The sequence below is a fragment of the Dermacentor albipictus genome, chromosome 3 (genome assembly GCF_038994185.2).
Source record: "Dermacentor albipictus isolate Rhodes 1998 colony chromosome 3, USDA_Dalb.pri_finalv2, whole genome shotgun sequence".
In the NCBI taxonomy this organism is placed as follows: domain Eukaryota; kingdom Metazoa; phylum Arthropoda; class Arachnida; order Ixodida; family Ixodidae; genus Dermacentor; species Dermacentor albipictus.
This window is the reverse complement of record NC_091823.1, coordinates 139,694,437-139,708,621: the sequence shown is the minus strand read 5'-3', so window position 1 is coordinate 139,708,621 and position 14,185 is coordinate 139,694,437. Positions and strand designations below refer to the sequence as shown.

Here is a 14,185-nt window from a genome sequence, read left to right as displayed (position 1 = left end):
AAACTGGCTGTTCACTTTTGAACAGAAAATACTCGAATGATCCACCATCCTGCTTTTTTTAACGAACGAAGAATAGTGGAGGATCAATTCCTGAAGTCTGCCAAAGTTCAGCGTATTTTGCATCGCAGTATACTTTCCAAATGTGGAAAAAATTATAATTATAATGAGCACCATATTTCGTCGTCACAGAAATATATGGTAGAACTAGTTCATAATCTCACGGATATTCATGTAAGCTCCTAAGCGTACATGTTCCTCAGTTCATCTAGATTCGACGTTTGCGCTTGAAAGGATGTTTCACATCTGCCACCATGGCCCTGAATGGCGCTGTTTACACACTATGTGAGAGACCTTGTAGACATTCACAAACCTCTGAGAAACTTGACAAGGAGAGAGTCGGCGTTCGAGGTCAGTGTAACTCAATGCGACAGATGCGATTTAAGCTCATTTTTTTCTGTCTCAGGTATTTACACAATTTACAATTGTCTTTTTATTTAAACGTTGAGTCTTCTACTTAGGACTTTCACTTGTTCAAGGTTAAAGTCAACATCAAGCCTAGGACTTTCACTTGTTCAAGGTTAAAGTCAACATCAAGCCTCCATGCTTTCCTGGTAACATGAAGTTCCCTAGCAGGCACTTATCGTTCGGTTCCGGCATGAGTTTATAATATCTCACAAAACCTTTTCAAAACGCTTCGGGAACGTTCATCAAGCCTTTTAGTATAACACCTTGTCCTATTCTACCAACGTACATTTTCCAATAAGATATTACGAAGCTTCGTCTTCAACTGAAAGCGAGTGCACCACTAAAAATATGCTTTATTGAATTTGAGCTGCAAAAATTCGAAGTGGGCAAAAAGCTCCTTCTGCGTGAGGACACATACCGTGATTGAATGTTTTCCTTCTACAACGAGACAAGTGAACAAAAAAGCACGTTCACCGCATACTATTTTGTATGACCCCAGCTTTTCTGACAAGAAGCTTGAAGTAGCCATTCTGCATGGTTATCAGCAAACGGTCTATTTCATGCTCCCTTTCTTGCACTTTAATTTCTCATTTACAGGCGACGACGTTAGAGAGCCTGGCATTAAAAGCCAGTCTATGGCCTTCGACGAGTTCGTTCGCCGTGACTTTGGGTATGGAGGGTCGATGGTACAGGCCAAAGTTTCCGGACAATATAACCGACATGCCAGGCAACTACTCGCTGGGCAGGCGTTGCGCTAAGAAAGCTCCACATTCAGGGCAACTGGCTAGTATTTCCGAGGTAAGATTGCAATTGATCAAATACTTATGTCTGTTTTAAAACACTACCGCGTGAGAAATGTTGATTCTGCAGCTTTGCTGTTTTGTTTTGCCACGGCTAAATTCTGTGTGATCATAGATAGTGTTAGTTTGTCTTAAAAGAGATATCCTCAAGTATTTCAGTACGAAGCCGATACATCTGCCCAACTTGTACTGACTCCTTACGCATCAATTTGGTTGCCAGGAAAGCTGCTATTACCGCCACTGGTCTCACCAATTTCTCATAGCTTCGTGAAATCATTCGTTGTCATTCAGGAGGTAGTCAAAGAAGGATGATACAGGACCACCTGCGGAATTGCACGATCCTTCGTCTGTGCTATTAATATTCTGCCTTTTCATGCGGGAGAGGCAAGGAAGTCATCTGCGCCAGCATGTGTTTCAACGAAGTCATCCTGCTTCAGAATATAAGGCATGAACAGAGGTCAGTTGAGATTGCTTCGCTGTACATTTTTAATAGATACCAACTAGAGGACTGCAGCATGACTATGAGGACCATGCAATGCATAAGCATCAATAATCCTGCGAACCCTCGTCGGGATTCGCCTCCAGATCTTGTGGCTTCTTTGAATTTATAGGTCACTTGACACAGCTAGAAAGCAAGATGAATAAATTGTGGCGTTTGCCATTCCAAAACCACGTTATGATTCCGAGGCGCACCGTAGAGGGGGACTCCGAACTAATTTTCAGCCTAAAGAGGAAAAAAAATTTCGCGCGACAAATCATAGAGCAAGACCACAAAAGCAAAAAAAAAGCAGGAACCTTTTCTCTCACAAATATGAACATGTAACAAGATGCACTCCGTATATGGTTATCAGTGCGGCTTGTGCTACGGGTATTCCAGTGGATACTGTCTGCCATGCAAGCTACCTGAGAAGAAGAAGAAGAAACTTTAGTAAAGAATAGTCCGGCAGTTCTTGATGTGGTGGCCTCACGTGACGGCTCGAAGTTCTTGGACTCGAGCGGCATCTTCGGCTTGCCGGACGGCCCAGAGCTGGTCTGCCAGCTCTGAACTTCTGATAGCCGCCTCCCAGCGGCGGCGACGCCTACGGAGAAGGTCCCCGGCGGCTCCCGCATCCGGGGCGGCGTCGGGAAGAACGGAGCTCGAGCCTTCTACTCTGGCAACAGCCGCGATTATAGACGCGTCGCCAACGGAGCTGCTTTGATTACCGTTGTTGCCAGTACACTCCCAGAGCATGTGTCGCAGCGTTGCTCTGCGTCCGCATGTTTTACACGCTGAGAAAGTGTTTGTTGCTATTAACAAAAAACGCGTCACGTGTTTTAGGAAGAAAAGCCGTAGATCATATTCATCTTGAGGTTAGTACAGAGCAGTGTGCTCAAGACCGAAGAGATCGAAATGATCGATGGCCGATTATCGCTACCCCTATTGGTCGTGCATCAAGAAGCGCAACCAGCATGATTGCCTCATTCTGTAAAAGGTTTAGACGCTGCTATCGTGTTACCAGCTACGATGAGCATGATGCGCTTCGAACCAAGTGTGCATCTGCAAAAGTTTTCGTTACCTATATATAGGTAATGGTTTTATAAATGGACGTGTACTGAGTCAGCTGTAACTGAACGGAGACATGGCAAGCCATATTCAAGGTGATACCTATGTAAGAGTCATAGATGATACCTTACTTTGACTGGTTTTTATATTATGATGAAGCAGTGCTGAAAACATTAGTGCTACAACCCTCAATCACTTGCACGGGCATCCGATGAGTGCGTGTTTGTCTTACAAAGACTAGCTTTGAAACAGGAGAAAAGTTTACAGAAACACAGAGGCTTGCGTAATAAGCAATAGTCAACGAAGGCATGCCGATGAAGGGTGCATTTTTATGATGGGATTTATTTTACACACAGATCTAAAGAAGCGACATGATCGCGTAGGCGTCACTGATGGAGCGCGACATTTACGATGAGCTGCGTGTGAAAATGAAAAGCGCGTGGCCAATGCCGAATGAGCCTATGCGTGATGTTCTAAGCACTGAGCACAATCACAAAAGTGGCGCTAGCGCCATGCAACTGTAGGCTGTCCCGCGGCTAGATGCGCAACGAAGGCTTGCCCACGTATAGTAATTATACTATCTACCGTAAGAACACCGCTGAAATGTGGCAACTGCGTTTTAATTCACAAAAGTAATCGCTAAGCATTATAATAACAGCTAAAGAATGTAACACACAAGAGCGTCACATATAGAATGCTATTGCGCTGATATCAACAAGCCGTTGTAGAAATTGAGATTGTAAGGTTGTGGCGCTGCGTACTCACCAGCTTGCGTACCATTTGCGACCAATGCTTTCTTTTTTTATCTTATTCTCCTGCTTAACTTCACTGGAGCACTATGAGTGCGCCGAAGCCGGCTATCCTGTTGATCTGTGCTGTGATGAGCCTGTGAGAAGCTTACCGTCGTTACATTGTGCTCAAGTCCTAATTTAAGAACTTCATTTGTAGGATGAAACCTAAAGCGCGAAGCTTTCCTGACGCGATAAGTTGAGAGTAGTGTCCGTGTTTCTTCAAGCGTGACTACTCAAGTCAGAAGCAAAAGCCAGTGATAGACCTTTCTTCGGCACCGCTTTCCTTCATTGCTTGAAATTTCAGCCGCCACGAGTCACTGGTGTACAACACGGATATCATGTGTTACGTGTCCACGTGATCACTTTCATAAGGCGGGTGTTAATGCCGACATGTTTGATATTTGATTTCGCAGACAAAAAGAAATACCGCCCAAGCAAAGCTAAAGCGCTGATTTAGCGTTTCCAGCACACGAAAGCCAGGATGATCAGTCGTAAAGACGTGCGAGGGTGCGTAGGCACCTGCGTGTCGGAGCCCTCTACCTCGAACCCAGCTGTCAGTGTCATGGGGTATTCCGCGTTAGCCGGAGCTGGGGGTTCATGTGTTCTATACTGCAACGAACATAGCTTTAGAAAATAGATACACCACTAGGAAACGTACACGCATTACGACTTTATAAAAAGGAGGAGTATGCATATAATCTGAGCGCCAGGCCTTTGTTTATGAACAATAATGCGGCAGAGGTATTGTTGTGGGCTGAGGGTTAATGTGCTATTAAGCGCTATGCTGACATATTGGCTATGGTGTGGCGCTGCTAAGCACGAGGGTGTGGGTTATCTTCCTCACTGCGACAGGCGCATTTTATTGATGAGCGAAATACAAAAAACTCTCCTGTACAGTGTGCTGGCTGCGCTTTAAAGAACGCCAGCTGGTCAAAGTGAATCCAGTCCCCTACCACGGTGTGCATCACAACCATATCGTCTTATTAGGTAGGGGCACCTCCCGTACAAGCAGAAAGAGACCTGCTTAGCCTTTATTTTTTTATAAACGTTTTTCTTCCTCCTCCTCCTCCAAGTAAAAGCGCATAATTTGTTTTTGATAATTTCGAATCAAAAAAGCTTCGGTCTTCTTAACGCAAACAAGGGCTTGTGCGTGGGCTTATATATTTTTAGAACTTGGAATTCCAATTATTTTGTCAACAGGTATGCAAGAGGCCAATCTACAACAGCACGTTTCATTTCGACAAGAAATTCAAAGCACTGGTTACGTACAATAAGACGAAACGTTGGCTCTTCACTTACGACAATGCCTACGCACTTCGGCTGAAGGTGAGAGCGTGGGGTGACAAATTCCTGCGTCGATGTCTCTTTTTTTGATAGTACTGATGCTGTATTACTGGCTGGCTTGCACGTGTTACTACGGTGACTAGAACACACAACCAAAACTAATTCAGCATTGTAGTCGTCTTCACCCACGTTGCTAACAATCACTGTTTAAACGTCATCCTCAGATAAAGGAAATCCTGTCTCTGCAGAGCATATGCCAGGAGAGAAATTTAGCAGGTCTACCGTGAGCTACACTGGGATTGCTGTAGCTAGGATGGACAGCGATATGACGTGTATTTCTTATGTGTGACAATGTACTTCTAAATGTGTAAAAATAAGCTAATGTGTGAATTATAGTGGGCCAAAATTGGTCATTTTCAAAATTTGTGTAATATACGTAATGACACCTAGTGAATCTGGAACAAGGTTAGCAGTCTATCCAGTCCGAGAATACAAAAAACAAAGTGCATCCCTAGAACACTGACAAACTCTGGTGGCCTTGACGTTCGAGAGGTAGCAACTGCAATGAGTAATTTTCGCGCCCCAATTTCTAATTAGGATGACGTATGAGATTAGCAATCAAAATTAGCGTTAAATGGCTCTGATGTACGAAGCTCTGATGTATTGGCATGATGTTTTATTCTGTTAAACTAAATAATGGTTCTGTAAGATTTTGTTTTATAGTAACAGTTCTTGAAGGTTGACCTGTGGTGTGGAGCATGCGAAATTGAAGCTAACGTTCAAGAACCCTTCCTAAGAATCACACGTAAAGTAGAGCCTACTAGTTAAGCCTGTGCACTTTACAATAAATAGTACAAGCAACTAAACACAACTATTCATATATTTAAAACTTTATATATCGTGTAAGTCATGTACAGTATAAAAACAACCCCTCAGCAAGTTCTCAGTATCAGAATTCAGGCACACACTTTCGCCAAACAATAATAGTCCAGCGCCGCAAAGTGGATGACCGGCAGTTGAATGATGTGCGCCGATAAGTGCCTCCGAGGCAGCCGCTCAGTATACGCTTGCATGTGCGAGTCAGTGATGAATATTTGAGACCAAACTGATATCAGTGACAAAAAGATGAAATACAAAACAAGGATGATTGCATTGTTGGAGAGGCAGAGATAATTTAGTATGGTCCTGGTTAGCGTGAGCTTGTGGAGTTGCCTGACGGAAGTCTTTTGCGTACAAAGAGGCACTTGCGTTTGTGCAATCTTCGTTGTCTAGGTTGTTGGCGAAAGCCCACCATCCTGATGCTGGTAATTGTTTCTGTGTAGGACCAGCGCAAAACAATTGTGGATCGTGTGGTTAAAATGCACAAAGTGCAGAGTTTTGACGCCTGTGAAACTAGTTGGCAGAGCGTACGCGATTATTACTCGACCAAGGCACATGTGCATGCATGATGAGCCACAGTATTCATGACATCGGACTTCGCCTGGTTTCCGCTCTGAATATATGGTCCCACTGCAGGTAACCCGGCAGGCAGCTGAACTTAGCCTCTTATCTAATTGGTATTTTTACCAGTTCAATTGTAGGTATAGCGTATTTACTACGCTCTGAATAAACTTGCCCTTACACACAATTACACGCCTTCTGTGAGCCTGATGATAACAGTCATGTCAGTAATTCAGTGCTATGGAAAAATAGAACTGTTAATGCAGTCTTCGGACGCCGACCTTGACTTGTGCTCGGCATAGTTGATGCATATACACGGCCCGGTCAGGTACCTGGTTGATTTGCGGAAGTGCGTCCATGGTGCAGTGGGCAGGCTCGAGAAAGAATTCCTCCATGAAGCGATCTTTTGCTCCACAAACTTGCTACCTAATGTCGTTTCAGGGGTTGACTGTGGTGATGCATTCATGTAGGGACATTTATATTCCATCCTGCGTTGAAGAATATTGCCTGAATATTGCCTGATTGCATTGCCAGTGTGAAGTTTGTATAGAACACCAATATAAAATTAGAACTATAGGACAGCAATTTAGGATAGCTTTCTTTCTTGCAGTTGTGCGAGGCCAATGTGAATGCACTGTCGCTGAAATATTCCCTCGCCGCGGTCAACATCGAGTTTGAAGACGGGAAGGGTGACTGCGGTTTCGGACCGTACCATCGGCTCCAGCAACTCAAGACGCTGGCTGCTTTCTTATCAACCAATTACACATCACCTGCCGATGAAAGTGCATGCATGTCCTTCACCTGAGAATAAATTATTCCGTAATAAGGAATGTTTTATTGTTTCCTGTGCCATTGCTATCATTCCAAAGCGCGACCGAGTTAAAGAATGGAAATTACTTACTCTCGTGCACGACGCAATTCCTTAACTATACTGCTTTGTCTCACCTCACTATGAGATAAAAAATCAGTATCCTTGTCATTAAATGCTGTGTAAAATGAAATGTGCGAAAATTGGCAATCAATGCAGCTTTGATGCTTCTTAAACCATACTATTACGTAGTAGCGCTGTTTATAGCACGAGTCAGTTTACCGTGACATCACATGGCCACAAGTTTGGCATGGCTGTGTCACTGCTCGGACATCATTGCGGAAAATGGGGAGAACTGGATGCTGTCCTTCCTTTCAAACTGGCCACTTTCATTCAAAGCTTACCGGGTGCGTTCTGCACGCACTTAGTAAAGTGAATCCGTCGACACCCTAAAACCTTTTTTTTTTCATTAATCTCGCAGTACACGCGCTTGTGCACAGGTTTTGAGATTTTCATGTATGATAACTTGCTCTTTTTATAGGATGCTCCATCTGCCGCCTCACAGGTTTAAAAAAAGTGCTTCAAGGTACGGTATGGGGCAAACAGGGTTTGATCACGTGTTTTCTTGCGCCACCAGGGTAACCTTTGAGTAATAATTATAAGGTTATTTATTTGTGTATTTATTACCGCGATAACCTTAAAGACTCTGTGTCACAGAAAATCCGACTTACGAAAAAAGAATTTCGAACCAGGCATACACACACAGGCAGGCCATCCATGTGGCACAAAGAAATTACTGAAATAATTGAATTTCGCAAGGTAAAATACCTAAAAAAATCGTAAAGTACGACTTACACGCAACCTACAGACATGATAGTGTCAGATTCTAATTTGAATATACGAGAAAACATAATTCTGCAACGCGGAAACTCAAACACAAACCCATTTTAACTCCTTTTAACTGCCGTTTGAGGCCTGTCTTAGTAAAAGCGGCGTGACCCCCTCGGTTTATTGCACATCATCAAAAAAAAGAACCACAAAGCTCGCTTTCGTGGATAGCGTTCGCCGCCACCGTCTCCAGTTAAACATTACGGTTGCATAAGCTGCGGTTGTCGGGAAGCGTGAGAAGCACTCAGGCATCTTTGACTGCTATCGCGTTCCACTCTTATAGGCGAAGCTTAAGCCTTCTCCCAATAAAAAAAATACTTTTGAAGCCCAAAGGCATTACAGAAAGGAGTGGTATACATGTACAAGTACATACATGTTCAGCAATAATGTTTTAACCCAGTAAACATCACAGATAACTTTGCCTAGTTTCTGTAGCAATATTTAGGTAGAAAATAATGTTTAACTGCAGTCCTATTGTCTTAAGTAAGAGCGCGATTTCCGATGGGAAAGCTAGTATTGCGGTTTAAAACATCTCAATAGGCTGTTCTCAGCGCATTTTCTCCCGGAATATTTCCGTGGTTGACTCGTAGTGCTGAAAATACGAAACCGTAAATTCGTAAACTCTCGCTGGCACAACACCGATAAGTGCAGGAGGGATAACACGCATTCTTTTAAACCTTGCCCTGATCGCGTGCTTTTCCAATGAATAGGAAATCATTTTAATAGCAACAAACAGCAAGTAGTGAAAAGCAACACATTGTTAGATCACAAGGACTTTTTCAGGGATTGCTTGGGGAGCTTGTCTGCACGAAATCATTAAAAGCAAGTGTCCCGCCTGCGTTCTTTAACCATCGGAAGACTTCCAAGAAAAACTTCGGAAATAATCAACGAAAAACTTCCGCGAAAATAGCTCCGGTTTGTCTAATCTTGGGGCAGTACTCGTAAAATCGTAAAATGGACCCCAGTGTACGTTAGCTTTACGAAAAATTGCAGAGAGTTGGAAGGCATGGGAAACGCACCTCCTCATTGCCATCTATCGCGACGCGAGCAGCCCGAGAGAGTCAACTCCGTTAATTGCCTTATATGGCAGCGGCCTGGATGTGGAAATTGAGCGCTCAGTGTCGGCTTTAGCATACATTGTTTAACGTGACGATCGCATCCTGCACAACGATTGGTTGGTCGCCGAGTACGGCCACGAGCGAAGTTAAGGGTTGCTCGCGTCCCGGCGCGCTGGTATGTCATCACGGAGGCCCCGCTTTTGTATTTCGCGCACTAAACGTGTAGCGAGGAATTAGGCAGACTAGAGCAGACTAGAAACAATCGAATGCAATGTTTGAAAATGCTAGAAGAAATGTACAATGTGATTTGACGCCGTAGACGAAATTGCCTAAATAATATTTTGTGATTATCCAGGTGGTAAGTACAGTTGAACACACACACACACACACACACACACACACACACACACACACACACACACACACACACTCACACACACACACAAACACACACACAAACACACACACACACACACACACACGCACGCACGCACGCACGCACGCACACACACACACACAAACACACACACACACACACACACACACACACACACACACACACACACACACACACACGCTTGAACCCTTTAACCAAAGAACCCATCGTACGCTCGAACGTTCCTTGTGCGCTGCGTACACCGGATGACATTACTTTGTACTCATATAATCCACGAGGAGGGACGAATGCGGTCTTCTCTCGACCCTTTTCATCCAAGGAAATCTGCCTGTAACCAGAGGGAAGGTCTATTGATGTAGAGTAATTGGCACCATAGAGACCATCAAGGGCGTCTTCAATGCGGGGCAAGAAGTAGGCGTCCTTTTTAGTAATGCGCTTTCTATGACGAAAACTACGCAAAAAAGCGACGTGCTATCTTTCTAACAAGCGCAACGGGTGACACCCAAGGACTCGACGAGGGTTCAGCAATTCTTTTGGCAAGCATCTTGTTCACTTTATCTTGAATAACGCTCTGACGCTCTTACGCTAAAACTCGATATGGTAGGCGACGAATGGGACTAGCATCATGAGTATTTTTGTGATCCTTAACAAGTGAAGTATGACCAAATAGTCGATTGTTGAGGTAGAAAATGTCTTGAAACCAAAAGGTGCCAGAGAGCTGCTGCTTGGTACGGCAATAAGTCCGCAGCACTCATTGGACTAAACGCGACGTCGAGGCAAATTCATCCTGTGGACGTGCTAACGTATCGGACCAGACGTCTACCGAAAAAGTCGTCAGGCGGTCATCTGCTATACCACGCAGCTTGGTAACCGATATGCCATGGGGTAGGACTTGCTTTATCAGACTAAAATTGATGACGTGCAGGCATGCCCAGTTGTCGGCAGTAGTTACGACGGAGTGGGGCACAGTGATATTGCGTATCAAAAGGACATCAGGAACAGGTGTGACGACGTAGTAGCCATCAGTCAAGTGGGAAGATGACAGCAAATCGACGAAAGTCATGGCTTGAGGCGGCAGACGAACGAAGGCGATCGTACTAAAGTTGTTCGGGAGTTTGGCACGATTATGTGGGAGAAGAGGAAGTTCAAGACAGAGGGTACCGGCAGAATTATTAATATTTCCTATTATTTCATTTATTTACTTTACCTTATTTATCAAAATTCTTCACAATATTTTCCTCATACGTCTAAATTACAGTTCTAGTCTCACGCTTCACAATTTAAATCTAGTTTGGCTTTACTACTAAGCATACGAAAAAGCACCTGCTCCTTGGCCAATCCCCCATAGTGGGTATGCGCCACTGTCTGGGACACAAGACAAGAACAGTCGATGAGACGGGAATGCACCGCAAGAAAGTATAATCCGTGGATAAGCTAATGGAAACACTTAGTCAGCACCGTAAAAAGAAGTGGAACGTGGCCGACGCCGACGCTTATGCGGGCAGTACACATTCCAGGGACGGCAACAATGCTGCGAGCGCAGACGCGTACAGCTCGTGCGCTAGTAGACGTGAGAACCTTCTTAAGCCAACGATAGAGGTTAGCTCTCGTTATCGATACTCGGGCTCCAGTGTCAATTCTCGTCGCCAAAGCGCCACAATCGATGTCAACATCAAGTAAGTTTTGGTTCGCTGGGAGCGTCAATAGAAAATTTCGTCATTATGAAAATAAGGCAGCCGGGCCTCCAAGAGTTGCACGATCTACTTTTCCGTGCGGGAGCGCCATAAATGGTAGGCGACGAATAGCAGCGGAGCTGGGGCGACAGAGACCGACGGCGCTGAGGTGACGGCGAGTGTCGGGACGAGTGTCGTCTACAACGACGTCAGAAGTACGAAACATATGGTGAGCATAGTAGCGGTGAGGATAGGCATACGGGTGGGGAAAGAGGGAAAATTAGCTCCAATACGAGGATATCCTGGAAGTGCGACAGTGTCGAGCTACATAGCGAATTCGGTCGCAACGGAAGCAGGCTGGCTTCTCGCCCGGCTTTCTCAATTCTGTAGAGTTATGGAATCTGGGAGGAGAAAGGTCGTGGTGAGGCACAGCTGTCGGCACCGGTCTTGGGTTCGGTTAGGAAAAGTTTAGCGATTTTCCTGAACCAGCCTAAAACCTTACACAAGTCTTCTTTTGCCCGCAGGTCAGGCTTGACATGCTGCACAGCCCATTTGAATTTACGTGAAACAGCTGTAACGACCTTCCGAAAATATTTTTTCCACCAAATTGAAATACCGTCACCGTATTGTGTCGAAGTAACAGCTTTGCCGTCAAACTTATATGAACCTTTTGAAATTTTCGATTGTTGGCGCAAGTGTTTCAATTGGCAAGTTGTTAATTATTTAGTAATACTTTAGCTGTCCTCACACGCAATTATCACAAGCGTGTCGCTGCGTCACAGCAAATTTACTTTTTTTTCATTTTTCCCGGTAGCTCTAACAATGGATGAGCTATCAGTGGGCTTAGGGAGATTAGTGAGATTAGAGGTGTGGTGACCTATATGCCGTGCCGTCATACAAGAAGGAAATAAAGGCAATGATAATTTCTATGGGGGAAAGAGGGGAGTTATACTTGAGGACTGCCACAGAGCACGCATACTTCCTTACCGTTTCCGGGACTTGGGGAATGCGCGTGCTTGTGTGGATTGCAGTATGCTTTCTGCATTGTTATATTACCTTCAGTTCCCATATAGGTCAGTTTTACGATGACCGACGTGGAAAAAGAACCAGCCGGTGTGCGCCGAGCTCTAGTTCATCTTGTGAAAGAGTGAGCTGTTTCATTTGCAATCATGGTCAACCAGCTCTTCCGTGTTGATGTGCCCGATTGGCTGCCTGATGCAGTTTGAGCGAAACATACCATTCTCTGGCGCTCACGCATGTGGTTTGTGTACCCCTATAACGTGTCTGCTCACACGGCGCGCATTGAGCAGCATTTTACAAGAAAAATGCCATGACAATGCCACCTCATTCTCCCTATACAGCCGCAATCTTACCGCTTGCGACCTCCAGAGTTTATGTGAGGCCTTAAAGTAAAACGTCTTCCGTGTCCAGGGGCAGCATTGAAGAAGGCGACGGAAGTCTTGAGGATCGTGAACATTGCACTATTTATGGAAATGTTTTAAGAAATAGATGCAGCGTCGCTACTAGTTTATTGTGCTTCAGGGAGAGCACTACGAAAGTGATTAAATCTTGATTCTTCCTTATATGGAGTACAGCCACATGCACATCAGTGTTTAGAAGAGAAGCACAATATATACAGAGAAGGGGAAAGAATATAAAGCAGAAAATAAAAGAGAAATGCGTGAAGCACGCGTTGGGGAGGGGGGGGAGAAGCTATATGTATAATACTGGGTGTTTCAGCGAATACTTTTAAAAATTTTGAAAAATTGCCTGTGGCAGTAGCACAATACGAGTCCGTGAGCTGGTCTAATCAAAGAGTAGGACCTTAATTGCACCAAAAATAGAAATGCATAAGCAAGTAATTAAGGAAATTTCACTAATTACGTTTTGAAGTATTTACGTTATGCAGATATTGCAATTTTCAAATTCTAGCCGGGCAGTTGGCAATGCTGATCTACTTGGAATGAATTCTCAAGATGATAACAGTTCCGTGGTATTGATTTGCGTACTTTGCGGCGAAATGCATTGTCGTTCCCGTTACTTTTGTGCTTCAACGCAGAAAACGAAGTTTTGTTGAGGAAGTAAGTGCAACGACAGTGAAGTTCTACCGTTAGTTTGACGGGGCGTCTATTGTAAATGGCGTCATCAACACAATTATTTTCAAGTGGATATACCTTGCAGTCTCACCCACTGAAATTTGTAAATTGCAATATGTGTCACGAGTTAATTTGTTCAAAGCTTAATTATTGAACTTTTGTTAATTAGTCAATTGTGTATTTCAATTCTTTGTGCGAGGAATGCCCGCCTCTTCGAGTATACCAACTTATTGACTATAGAATTGGGCTATGTGCCGCAGCCAATTTTTAATAATTTGTGACAGTGTTCGATGAATCATATATATTACGTAATTAGGCGCATTCCTTCCTAATATTTGTTATATATATATATATATATATATATATATATATATATATATATATATATATATATATATATATATATATATATATATATATATATATATATATAACAAGACGACGAGAATTGCTGGCTTCCCCGTTTCGCCATAGTACCCACCTGTTTAAGCCTACCGCTGCAAACCTAGAACTAGTGCTGCTAGGCAAACACCCCCGTTGTATTTGGTGGAGCTGCTGGGTTTATCTTTGACATCCTAGAACTCTGCAGTCGGACACTACCACCAGCTATTTTAATGGATGAACCGGGACTGTCCCGGGCTGTTGCTCCCGTGCCTCCAGCCATCGTTTGCTCTGCCGTCATTCGGCAGCGCGATCCGGCTATATTTAGTGGCACAGACGACCATGACGTGGAAGACTGGCTCGCCGAATATGACCGTGCAAGCGCCTATAACAAATGGGACGACCGCGCCAAGCTCACGAATGTCATATTTTACTTGACTGACGTGGCAAACCTATGTTTCTGCAATCATGAAGCCGATTTTACCACCAGGTCGGCTTTCACGACAACTTTGGCAGAGGTCTTCGGCCGCCCCGCCGTTCGCCGGCTCCGCGCTGAGCAGC

The 14,185-nt window shown here is 44.3% G+C and overlaps 1 protein-coding gene across 2 annotated transcripts in view; it reads left to right on the top strand.

Annotated features, from left to right (window-relative positions):
- LOC135917713 (uncharacterized) overlaps positions 1 to 7,164 on the top strand; it is a 108,802-nt gene extending 101,638 nt beyond the window's left edge. For both annotated transcript variants that reach the window (XM_065451280.2, XM_070534736.1), the window contains 3 exons: positions 1,063 to 1,263; positions 4,800 to 4,925; positions 6,934 to 7,164. In XM_065451280.2, coding sequence (XP_065307352.1) covers positions 1,063 to 1,263; positions 4,800 to 4,925; positions 6,934 to 7,128 — 522 coding nt within the window. In that variant the 3' untranslated portion in view covers positions 7,129 to 7,164. The remainder of the gene's footprint in view (positions 1 to 1,062; positions 1,264 to 4,799; positions 4,926 to 6,933) is intronic.
- Positions 7,165 to 14,185: the final 7,021 nt, after the last annotated feature.